The sequence below is a fragment of the Myotis nattereri genome (genome assembly GCF_964212035.1).
Source record: "Myotis nattereri genome assembly, chromosome: 14".
NCBI lineage: Eukaryota > Metazoa > Chordata > Mammalia > Chiroptera > Vespertilionidae > Myotis > Myotis nattereri.
This window is the reverse complement of record NC_138089.1, coordinates 36125159-36138207: the sequence shown is the minus strand read 5'-3', so window position 1 is coordinate 36138207 and position 13049 is coordinate 36125159. Positions and strand designations below refer to the sequence as shown.

General features: G+C 34.6%; 1 protein-coding gene across 1 annotated transcript in view; it reads left to right on the top strand.

Annotated features, from left to right (window-relative positions):
* DNAJC13 (DnaJ heat shock protein family (Hsp40) member C13) overlaps positions 1-13049 on the top strand; it is a 115083-nt gene that overhangs the window by 59879 nt on the left and 42155 nt on the right. The window contains exons 25-32 of the mRNA XM_081105920.1: positions 777-936; positions 2137-2199; positions 3952-4053; positions 5567-5671; positions 6468-6670; positions 7974-8058; positions 10191-10345; positions 11064-11109. Of these exons, the coding sequence (XP_080962046.1) occupies positions 777-936; positions 2137-2199; positions 3952-4053; positions 5567-5671; positions 6468-6670; positions 7974-8058; positions 10191-10345; positions 11064-11109 (919 nt within the window). The remainder of the gene's footprint in view (positions 1-776; positions 937-2136; positions 2200-3951; positions 4054-5566; positions 5672-6467; positions 6671-7973; positions 8059-10190; positions 10346-11063; positions 11110-13049) is intronic.

Below are 13049 nucleotides of genomic sequence, written 5' to 3'. Positions count from 1 at the left end.
AGTTACCGCAGTCAACCACAGTCTGAAAATATTAAATGAAAAATTCCAGAAATAAACAATTCATGAGTTTTAAATGGTGCACAATTTGAGTAGCATGGTAAAATCTTGTGCTGTCCCGCACCATCCCATAAATCATCCCTTTGTCCTTTATACCCACACTAGAGGCTTGATGCACAAAATTTGTGCAAGTGTAGGCCTTCCTTTCCCCGGCTGCCGGCTTCGCATCCCCAGCCCCACACTTGCCTTGGCCTGGCATCTGCTGCCACACACCCCCAGTTCCCTGGTTCCATGGAGCTCCCCCCCCCCCCGCCCCCCCGCGGGTTGGTGGCCTGGACCTCCCTCTGCGGGGTAATCATGGGTCGATGGTGGGCCTGGTGCCAGTGTGTGTCATAGCATGGTCCTCTGGACAGTCATTTTGCTGTTCGGTTGTTAAGTTGATTTGCATATTACACTTTTATTATTGTAGATTTTATTTGCTCTCCGCCCACTAGTCACTTAGTAACCACCTCCATTATCAGATATTTTGAGAGAGACCATATTCACATAACTTAATTACACTATATTGTTATATTTTATTAGTAGTAATTGTTAATCTCTTACTGTGCCTAATTTATAAATTAAACTTTATCGTAAGTTTGTATGTATAGGAAAAAACAGAACATATAGGGTTTGTTACTATCTGGTTTTTAGGCATCCACAGGTGATCTTAAAACATACTGTATATATGTTTTTACTGTTTCATGGCTAATTTTATTGTAAACTTTTTTTAAATCTAGGTATGAATTTTTCAATGAGCTCTATCATCGTTTCCTGCTCACCCCAAAAGTAAACATGAAGTGTCTATGTTTACAAGCCCTTGCTATTGTTTATGGCAGATGTCATGAAGAAATAGGACCTTTTACAGATACACGATATATCATTGGAATGTTAGAGAGGGTAAGATATCATTTAAGGAATCTGCTACTTGGTAGTGTCATTGCAGTACATGTTTAGATTTTCAAAATTACATTTAAATTCTGTTTGATCGCCTTGCTACCATAACTTTCTGCATGAGTTTTTTTTTTGTAATTTACATTTTACTTATTTATAGATGAGTAGGAAAATGACTAATGGATTAGTACTTGTTTATTTTTTTCATTTGCTGCTTTTGAACGACTTAAGTGACCTCTTTGTCAATCTTTAAATATGGATGAGCTGGACAGGTGTGTAAAAGAGTTTTATGTACTTTTGGTTTTCCATTTTGGAAAAATCTTAAATGATGCTACTAAATTTTGAAGTGTGGAGCTAGTAAATCTTTTCAGCACTACAGTGATAACCAATAAAATGGAAATGAGTTAGCACCTTTTTATTTTAGAAAGTTTGTCATTTAACACTTGAGCGTGGTAGGAGGAAAGAACAAATTGATCAGGTCATCCATGGCGAAGCTCAAGTTTGAGTGTTACCTACTTGCTTCAGTGTGTACACTTTGGTTTTTTTCATTTGTGTTTACATTCTTTCTATACTTAACAATTTAAATTTTAGAGAACTGCTTTAGAACCATTTCACCAATTTTGCAAATGGCCATTAATGCTTGTTATAATTGCCTCAGCTGTAGATTAGAAACTTGATTCTGAGTAAGGTCACAAAACATACCTAGAAAATAATATAACCAGCTGAAGATCCTTATTGTTTGCTGTTACACCACATTCTAATTCAGTTACTCGAGTGAACCTGAGTGCTTGTGGCATAGCATTTGTATTTTAGGCAGATACATTTTCCTTCTTGCTTGTATTTATCATGATGTGATTATGTGGAAACATCATTAATCAATTATTTGAAATTTTTACTTAATTCAAGGTATTATTTGAGCTAATTCACTTATTTTAATTTTTACATATATTCTTAAAGCTGTATGTTGAAGTAATCTCTTTATGACTTTTAAAATATTCGCCTATCTAGGGAGATGAGAGAAGTTACATAAAATTGCAGAGAATGCAAAACATTGAAGGATTTGTAATAATTGATGTCCTGTGATTTTCTTAATGTTTAAAAGATGACATTATTTCTTACTGGCTGCTGGTTGATCTTGTCCAGTGATGGTAACATCTAACTTGTATTTCTGTTCACGTCTGACTAAATTCTCATTTATTTCAATAGTGCACAGATAAACTTGAACGAGATAGATTAATCCTCTTCCTTAACAAGTTGATCCTTAATAAGGTACAGTATTTCTGTATAAATATTATTTCCAAAGTCACATGAGTATGTAACAAAAAGATAAATTACTGCAGTTTAAGTTAATTATCCAGACATGCTAATTTTTTTAGATCAGAAAACTTCTAGAGCAGTGGTTCTCAACCTTGGCTGCACATTAGAATCACCTGGGAATCTTTAAAATTCTGATTTCTGGGCCTCACCCTCCGGAAATTCTGTTTCTTTGTTATGGGGTGGGGCCACAACATTAGTAACAAAGAAACAGAATTTCCGGAGGATGAGGCCCAGAAATCAGGATTTTAAAAAGATTCCCAGCCCTAACTAGTTTGGCTCAGTGGATAGAGCGTTGGCCTGTGGACTCAAGAGTCCCAGGTTCGATTCCGGTCAAGGGCATGTACCTTGGTTGCGGGCACATCCTCAGTGGGGAGTGTGCAGGAGGCAGCTGATCGATATTTCTCTCTCATCGCTGTTTCTAACTCTCTATTCCTGTCTCTTCCTCTCTTTAAAAAATCAATAAAATATATATTTTTTAAAAAAAGATTCCCAGGAGGTTCTATTGTGCAGCCAAGGTTCAGAACCACTGTTCTAGAGGGAAAAGTTTGTCAAATATTCTCTGTACATCCTACCCTAACATTACAGATACTGATTAATGATAATAAAATTCTTAGTGAAGAATAATGAGGGGTGAAATCGCTAGCTGATTTTTCTTTAGGGAATCTTTAGGATTAGATTTGAAGTGAAATAAATACTCTAAAGAAAGTGGGGGAAAAATGTTTTTAATTAAATCTTTATTATTCAGATTATTACAGTTGTTCCTCTTTTTCCCCCCATAGCTCCCCTCCACCCGGTTCCCACCCACCCTCTGCCCTTACCCCCCCCCCCACACACACACACAGTCCTCATCCATAGGTGTACGATTTTTCTCCCATCTCTTCCCGCACCCCCACACCCTATTCCCCCCCAAGAATAGTCCATTAGAAAGGGGAAATTTTAATTTATCAGTATACATTTTGATTTATCAGTATACATTTTCAAGTAATTTGAAGACATAAAAAGTTACTTTACCTCTTCATAGTTTATTTTTAAGACATTTAAATAGGTTTGTGCTGGTTTCTCACAGAAATTTATAGTTGTAATATTGATAACATTCACAAATGGATGATGTTGAAATAAAATTTGAGGTTTCTTTTAAATTAAGTTTTATACTAATTTTAACTTGTTTAGTTTTAGTCTTTTAGTAAATAATGCAAATGCTTTAAAATGAAGTGTAATTAGTAAGTCCTAAGAAAATTTAATTTAAATTATAATCTCTTCCTAACTTCTAAGAAATTATTAGTTTTATCTTACATTTACAGAAATATACTGGAACATTAAAAGTTATTTTAATATGCCAGATTTTATTTCTGACTATAGAATAATTTGTTTATTGTAAAATGCAGGATAATTGTAGTACCAGAGTTTATATGGGTGTTATTCCTGCCAGCCTTTCATTTGCTTATTTTTATTTTGTTTCATTTGCTCAGAATATAGTTTAAGGAAAATATTTTTATGTGATATATTTGTAATATAGCTTTAGCCTTTTTTATTTTTGTCTAAATTCATGTTCCTTGAACACAAAATTCTGGAAATATCAATTAGTATCACTTGTATGTTAAGTTTTTCAGATTCCAAATATTCTCTTCTTTGAGAGCCTTTTAGGTAGTAGTACATATTAAAGAGAAAGGTTTTAGATTATATAAAAATGTTTTTGTCTCCTAGAAAAATGTTAAGGATCTCATGGATTCAAATGGGATTAGAATCCTTGTGGACTTACTTACCCTTGCACATCTCCATGTAAGCCGAGCTACGGTACCACTGCAAGTATGTATGCTTATGTAGATTTTACGAGTTTTACATCCATGAAATATACTTTTAGGATCAAAAAAATCATAAAAATCTGAAAATACGTCAGTATATGTGGCTAAAAGTGTATTGCTCCAATAAGTATAGTACTAATACAGGGGAGATTAAGTCACACAAAAATGGGAAAATAACTGTAAGAACAATCCAAAATGGACAGTGATGATTCATTTTTATTTTTTCAATGTCTCTTTGTCTTTTAAAGTAACTACATTACTAGTGTCTTATTTTGAGGCAATGCAACCTTTAGGTTCACCATTTATGTAACTAGAACTTGTAGCATTGACAGCTAGGAAGAATATACATTGAATCTGGGGACCTTCTCGAAACCAGCCAGTAAGAGGACAGAGCTGCCAGTCTCTGCTGAAAGGCCTCTTCTGATACCTAACTTACAGAAGGGATCTATACTTAGCTCATGGGACATTTCTTCCTCCTTCCCTTCCTCCCTCCCTTCCTCCCTTCCTTCCTCCCTTCTTTCTTTCCTTTCTGTGTTATGCTTTGTTTTAGTTTAATCTCTTAGTGCAGGAGAATGTATCATTTTAAATTTTGGCTAGAGTGTGGACAGAAGTGCTACTTGAATGGATGATGGCATTTTCTGTTATCAGGTATGAATAATAGTAATCGTGATGCTGTATAGCATGACAGTGTACCAGGTACTATTCTGGTACACATAATATGTTAACTCTTTAAATCCTCAACAACGCTCCCATTTTACAGAGGAGGAAACTGAGGAACAGAGAGGCTAGGTATATTGCCCAAGGTCAGTGAGTAAGGAACAGAGCCTAAGTTAGAACCCAGAAGTCTATGCTCTTGACCACTTTGTTATCCTTCTCGATATGAGTAACTGAAAGCTAATAGTTATGAGAGTACTTAAAAACCTGCTTTAATAAAATATACTAATTACGTAAAATTCTATTTTAGATTTTTATAAACATTGATAACTAAAACTATATAATAGTGACCTGTAGTGATGGTAATAGATTGAAACTAAGTGTTTAAAACTACTAAAAGTTTTCTGTCAGCATTTTAATTCTTGGATCAGATGCTTATTGAAACTTTTAGTTGGAATGAGTTTTTCCCTCAAAAGAAGAACTTTAGTTATTTGAGCATTGTGATTTAAGGTTAATGGTATATGTTTATTTTTATAGCTATTTGCAGTGTTCTTTGCTATTAAAATTTTAGTGCTCTGGGAGTTTATAAAGGACCATCAGGAATGTAGATATCTTTGAATTTAGCTTAGATTTTCAAGTGAATGTAGAACCCATTTACTTCTAATGTTCTTAGAAAGCAAGTCACTTTTTTTGGACTATTAGGCTAGGCATTTAACCCTTACCTCTTAAAATAAGGTCTCTTAAAAATTTAGGTGAATTTTTAAAGGAATAAAACCCAAAAAATTAGTACTATGTAACTTTTTATGACAACTACCCCCTTAAATTTCTGTCTAAAAAAATAACTAAATTATTTTAAAACTTAGAGCAATGTAATTGAAGCTGCTCCAGATATGGAAAGAGAGAGTGAAAAGGAATGGTACTTTGGCAGTGCAGACAAAGAAAGGAGTGGCCCGTATGGATTTCATGAGGTATGTATCTCAGAGAAATTTTTCATGAAAGTCATAGCCTTTCTTATTTCCCTGTGCTTAGCACACACAGAGATATTGGAATATTTTAACGCTATAATTTGAATTAGTGTCTTCAGCTCCAAGGGCTCTGCCTTTCCATTTCCACATGAAGGATGGGATGGTTTGCATTTCTAGAGAAACACACACACGCACACGCACACGCACACGCACACGCACGCACGCACTAAATGATGTCTTCAAACTTTAGTGTTTAAAAGCAGTTGTTAATGGAGGTAGCACTCAGACTTTTAATGAACTTTATGTAACAGTTGTTACCTTGATAATTATGTTATACTACAAAGCTTTTTTGTATGAATAGATGTTTTAATATGCAGCCTGAAATTTATTAAAAATTGCCTGTATAGTCCAAAGGCAGTTTCTATCTTCACAACTGCTGATGTTTGATCCTGCCCTCCCCTCCTTAGCCTCCCAGGCTGAGAATTTAGCCAAAGAGTTTTATAGAACACCATGCCTTTTGTTTGCATAATTTGGTCATTTTACACTCTGCCTACTGTTTTAATTTTTTCCAGTGTTTCTTTATACTCACTGGCTGACCAGCTAAATGGTTATTTTCTTATTAGTAGCCAAATTTGAGTTCCTAAAGGCCTGTCTACAAAAGTTTACTGTTAATCTTGAATAGTGAACTTATATGTTTATTTCATAGTTTAGTATGTATTTACTATAAAATAGAAAGCATTTGCAAACCCTTTCATTTTGCTTTGTTTGTCTGTAATAATGATGTCTTGCTTTCATTTAGATGCAAGAACTGTGGACCAAAGGAATGTTAAATGCAAAGACCAGATGCTGGGCTCAAGGAATGGATGGATGGCGACCACTACAGGCAATCCCTCAGCTTAAGTGGTGTCTGTTAGCCAGTGGACAGGCTGTGCTAAATGAAACTGACCTTGCTACCCTCATATTGAACATGTTGATCACAATGTGTGGATATTTTCCAAGCAGGTAAAATGTAATTGAACATTTCCATGGTTACCAGGGACTCTTAATCATCTTCTCCCCATTTGTAAAAATGCTTCCTCTGTGATGGCATGGGAGTACTTTGGTGATTTAAGCAATGGTATTCCATTTGTGGCCTTGGGAGAATGCTGCTTTAAATTTTGGAGCTTTTTAAAAAAAAGATATAAAGAAATAATTTGTAAATTATATTGGTAAAATAGCTAAAAACATCTTTCTCTGAGAGACTACAAATAATGATACTGAGGCTTGCTAGCTGCCTTCTAGCAATAGTAACAGTTGCCATTCATATGAATCAGGTATAAACTGTTGAAATAAGCACACTGCAGTCTGTAGACAGTTAGGTGCCAGCTCCTGACCTGTCAGGTTAGCCACTCCTGGTACAGGAACATGAGTCTAGGCCAGCCGTGGGCAAACTACGGCCCACGGGCCGGATTCGGTCCATTCGGCTGTTCTATCCGGCCCGCGGAGCCGAAAGAGCGGAGGGTTCTCTTGCTCTCCCCTCCGCTCCTTCACCAGCAGCAGTGTTAACATGTATTAGTTCACACAAACACTCCATCCATGCTTTTGTTCCGGCCCTCTGGTCCAGTTTAAGAACCCATTGTGGCCTTCGAGTCAAAAAGTTTGCCCACCCCTGGTCTAGGCTCACATCTTGCCCCACCTGACGAGTGAAGGTGAGACTTTGTTATCCAGTAATAATCATAATTATGACCCTTGAATGAGACATTTTAATCTTTATAAAATATTTGCATGTACATCATTTTATTTTATTATGCTACAGATATTTGTGATGGAAATTATTGAGGAACTGTCATTTTTATAACACTTGAGGCTTTCATGTTCCAGTTCTCTTTAAAATTCAGATCAGACTTAAAGTGACATAAATAATAGAATAATGTAGCATTGAATTAAGGCTTTACTTGGAAAGTACTGAGAGTAGGTAAATGGTTTAAATTTATGTGACATAGTTTGATATGCCCTTTGGGGGGGAATCTCCACTGACAGTGTTAGACAACACCAAGTTTAATCAATTAAATAATAAATAAGAGTCTCTGGCTCTTCTAGGGTACTGTTTTTCAAGGAAATCTTATGGAAGGAAATGAAGTCATATTAAGCAGCCAAATAGATTTAAACCAAAATACCTAATCATGTTCCCAGCTGTATGAGAGCTTAGTCTTCATTAACAAAAAAAGTAAGGTAATATGCTTCATGCCTAGTAGAATGTCATATGCTCTGATCATATAAATTTTAATGAAAATATTAAAAGTTGACCTTAGAAAATATTTTCTAGAGACCAAGATAATGCCATCATTCGGCCTTTACCCAGAGTGAAAAGACTGCTCTCAGACAATGCTTGCCTTCCCCATATTATTCAGGTGAGTTACTCTTCTGTTACCAAATTAGGAATACTATTTTAAGAATCATTTTTCTTATTTAATTTTACGAGGAGCCCCACTCATTGTTCCTTCATAGTTTATTCCATTTTCAAAAAGCCTGAACCCTGAATTACATTTACTTCACACTTACTGCTAATTGAATTGATGTTCTAAATAAACTGTGGGAGATTGTGTATCCAAGAATGTAAATATGGGAAGACTCTAGACTCCAGAATTATCTCAAAAGGTTTCAGTTATTATCCATTCTTATAGTCACACCACTGTAATAACTTAAAGGTGATGTACTATGGTTTGCTGTGGGCTTTTCTGTTGTGGACATTTCTGTTCAAATGCTTAAGTGAAAGTGCACTGCAGTTACTGTTCCTTCTGTTCCACCACCTCCCCATCCCCCAGCCAAGAGGACTGCGCTGTATGTGTGAGCTGGTGGGAGAGGTTTTTGTTTTCTATTCTGGAACCTCTTGGCATGTAGGTGAAGGACAGTACCGGAAAATCTAACTCTCTCAAAAGTTTTTCCAATACCTATGAAACTGAAAGGAAAGAAGTAAATGCAAATGCTGTTGAATTTCAGGCCTGGAAAAGATGACTAAAAAACAAATTTTAACAGATTTGGTCAGTATAACATGAAACTTTTTTGGGGGAAAGATCTATTTTAATTAACCAAACATCTTCAGTAATATCTAAATAATTAAAGTTATTTAAAAGAAGAATTTTAATTATAAAAGTAGTTCCTTTTAACAATATATGCCTCCTATATTTTTTTTATACTGAGTTTAAAAAATATTTTTGATAAGCTGTTTGTTTTTCTTTAATTTTCTGTGTTCTGGAAGACCTTAATCTTGCTAAACACATTTAGGCAGTAGTAGTTTTCAGGAACATTATCTATATTAGTTAGTACAGATTTTTGTACTTCATTTGATTTTAAGAGCAATCACCAGTTTTACCATTGGATATAGCTTCAAAATTTTTAGACTGCTCTTAGATGCCTCTAAGATACCAGTAAATGTCCTATGTCTTCTGGTATAGTCACAATTTCAAATACGTTGGAATTTTGCCTGCTAATTCCCATATTTTGTTAAAAGTGTTGTCAAGTCCTATGTTACAACTACTGCTAACACTAGGGAAAATCCTGTGTTACTATATCTTGCTTTATCCTTGAAAAAATATGTCATGGTACTAAACACCTTCTTGAACAAGTAAGACACCAAAATACAGAGAAATTTAAATTATTTACTTAAAGACATAGCTATTTAAATAGTCTCGTATCTGAATTTAAAATTTTGACCTCTAATCTGAGCTAGTACTTTTGTTTTAAATTTATTTTTTTTACTAATAACATTTGACATCAAATTGGGGATTCTTTGGACGTAATTGTTTATAGAAAGTTGAAATGCCACTGTTATTAAGCTAAAACTTACTAAATTTCTTTATCAAGTATTTATTCTAGCAACGTTGTATGATTTTTATTTTTTATTCATTACTGTGATCACAGATGCTAGTATTGCCAGCTCAGATTTCTAGAGACCTACTGATATTTGGTTACCCTCTTGTCCTCTACCTGCTTTTGTAGATCTCTTGTTTACTGCTGTTTTGCTGATGGCGTTCTCTGCTCTGCTCCTTGAGTTCTTAAGTCTTCTTTGGGGGATGCTTCACATCCACTCAACTGAAAATAACCCAAAGAGTAGCTGCTTTTCTTTTTTCTTTTGTCATAAGATTCCTGCACAAGTAACAATTTTACCTATAATCATGACAAGACAGCTTCAGGCATATTTGGACTTTTTCTGAATAAATTTTGATCAATTCTAATATTTTATATCTCTGCATTAACTATTGTGAAATGAATCATCTTCAAATCTTTTTAGAATCTCATATCTGAATCTAAAACTTTGACCTCCTAATCTGAGCTAGTATTTATTCTTGTTTTAAGTTGTTGTTTTTTTTTACTAGTAACATTTGATAGACAAGTTTACCGAATCCCATGGATTTTTATTTTGTAACTTACTGCATATAAGAAACTGTAACCTCAGTACAAGAAATACATAAACCTAAAATGAATGATGATATTGCAATTTTTTTACAACCCAATAACAAAAACATTTTATTTCTTTTTTTAGCTACTGCTGACCTTTGACCCTATCCTTGTTGAGAAGGTTGCTATTTTGTTATACCATATCGTGCAAGATAACCCACAGTTACCTCGTCTTTATCTTAGTGGAGTATTTTTCTTTATCATGATGTATACAGGTTCCAATGTGCTTCCTGTGGCTCGGTAAGAACTCTAATGATAATCTATTTAAAATTATTGTTTGAATTGTACATGGATTGATATGTGTGTGTGTACATCATTGCTTTCATTAAACTTTTCATTATAAAAGTAGTTTATATGTCTGAAAATTTAGAAATTAGACAAATAGGGGAAAGCTACTTAGTATTACACCACTTACCACTTTTATCACATCTAACATAAGAATTTTATCACCTAATATTTTAATATACATATTTAATGTAACCATATTCCTATTGTGCATGCAATTTTATATATTTTTTTTTCTTAAATTTGGATACTTTGTGCTATTGGTGGGTAATTCAGTTGATTAGAGCATTGTCCTGATGTGCCAAGGTCGCAGGTTCGGTCCCCAGTCAGAGCACATAAGGAAGCAACCAGTGGATGCATGAATGGGTGGAAAAACAGGTCGATGTTTCCCTCTCTCTTTTCTTCTCCCTCTCAATAAATACAATAAAAATAAATAATTTCAAAAATTGGATAACTTTTCACGTTATTATCTAATCTTAATATGACCGTAGTTTAAAAACCTTTCTGTTCACGTAAGTTCTTGTGTTAATGAGAAATTAAACATTTTGGTGACCTGGATTTACAAGTTGCCTTTTACGGCTTTTACTTATATAGAAAGACCTCATCTTTAAAAAAACTCAGATTACTAAATCTAAATCAGTTTTTCTGTCTGATCAGTAATCTTTTCCCCTAGATTTTTGAAGTACACACATGCCAAGCAGGCTTTCAAGTCCGAGGAGGTAAGCCATGTGAATCCTCTGCATGCATGTTTCACACGGGGTAAGACGTTCTGGCAGCAAAGCTTCCTGAGCTGTGTATGTTTACTGGATTAGGAGCACGTGAGAGCAGGTGTTATTTTAGTCCATTTTTACAGTCCCTTGTGGTACATCACATTAGTCTAAGCTGATATTTTTTAAATGAGAATAAATGTTGCCCATTAAACTTAATATTGGGAATTGAAGATGTGGATTATAACGTAACACCACTGTGAATGTAATCTGTTCCCTTTGTGTAAAATTTGGATTAATTTTCATAAATAGTTCATTATATACCAGAGTCATATATCAATTAACATTCAGTATGACTTAAACTTCCTTTTGTTCAGATTCCAGGGTGGTGATTTCTTTTTTAAAGCTACTTAATTTTTTAGGCGCTTTCAAGTTTTACTGAGGAGGGAAAGAAGGAATCTAGAAAAAGATGACTTATTCAACCTGAAACTTTAAATATACATTTGCAGAGATATTTTTGTCAACACATAACTGAAGTGTGTTTCAAATTTCGTTAGGCTTTTTTCATGGAGCGTTTGTTTTCAGATTTTCTTAAGAGCATAAGAATAAACCAAAACCAGACCATTTGTTTAGGAGACTAACCAAGGAATGTTAGACCACTTTGACACTAGACCAAACTGCATGTTTTATAGAGTAGCCAGTGAAGCCCTACGAAATAGTCTGTCTTTCTGATAATATTAAAGTGATGTCCATGCCAGTGTCATTTTCACAACTTTATACAAATGGAAAATGAAAATATAAAAAGTGTTTTCAAAAATTGCTTCTAATGACACCACCTTAATATAGCCTTAGGCATTTTGGGCATTATTCCTTTTTGTGGTGCAGTTATTCATATGTTTTCAAATTTTATATGAGAAACTATGCATATCATTTCACCTAACAATATTTAGAATAACTACAACAAAAGTTTTTTTTTATAACAGAACTTTGGATACAGGAATTACTAAATAATAGTATTGTAAAGAACAGAACAAGCAATCTAAAAGTTTAACAGATAGTAAATTTATGGCTTTTATTAGCAAAAGGCCTGAAAATATTCATAATCTAATTTTTCTTTGCACTAAGTGATAAAACCATGTCTGGGTTTTTTCCCTGGGTCTTTGCCAAATCCTAAAGAAATGAAATGTCCTCAGTTTGCCTAGGAGGAAATATGAGAAATTCTTATTGTCTTTAGGATTTTATTTCCATCAGGCAAAAAAAATAGTTTAAAAATTTGGTATGATTAAGTGTGATCATTACCCTGACTCCATTTGGCCAGCCAGAAAATATGGTTTTTAATATAGTTAACTATACTTACTTTGAATAGGAATTCTTCATCTAAGTCCTAGCCACCCTTCATGTCAACAGATTCATTTAGACAGGGTTGGGGAACCTTTTTTTCTGCCACGGGCCATGTGGATATTTATAACATCACTTGCAGGCTGTATAAAATTATCAACTTAAAAATTAGCCTGCTATATATATATTTGGTCAAACATTTAATTAACTCACCCCTATAGCCTTGGCAGGGCCAGACCAAATGATTTTGTTGGCCTTGTATGGCCCAAGGGCCCGATATTCCCCATCCCTGCTTTAAGATCTTGATTTTCTGGATTTACTAATTTTACTTGTTTTTGAAAACAAGCAGCAGGTACAGGTGGGAACGGCAGTCAGTAATGTGACACAGAATAATTGATGTTAATCTCTTTTACATCTTTCTGTGTTGTCCGTCACTATTATTCATGGCCAAAGGCCAGTTGGCAGCCCTGGCACCTGAGGAGGTTAAGACTCCTGCAGGGCTGGAGGTGTTAGTTCCACCTTGGAGCTTGTCAAGCCACTTTAAACCAAAAACATTTCACTTCACATTTTGCCATGTTTCTATCTAAATTTCCAAAGCACAAAAGCAATTTTTT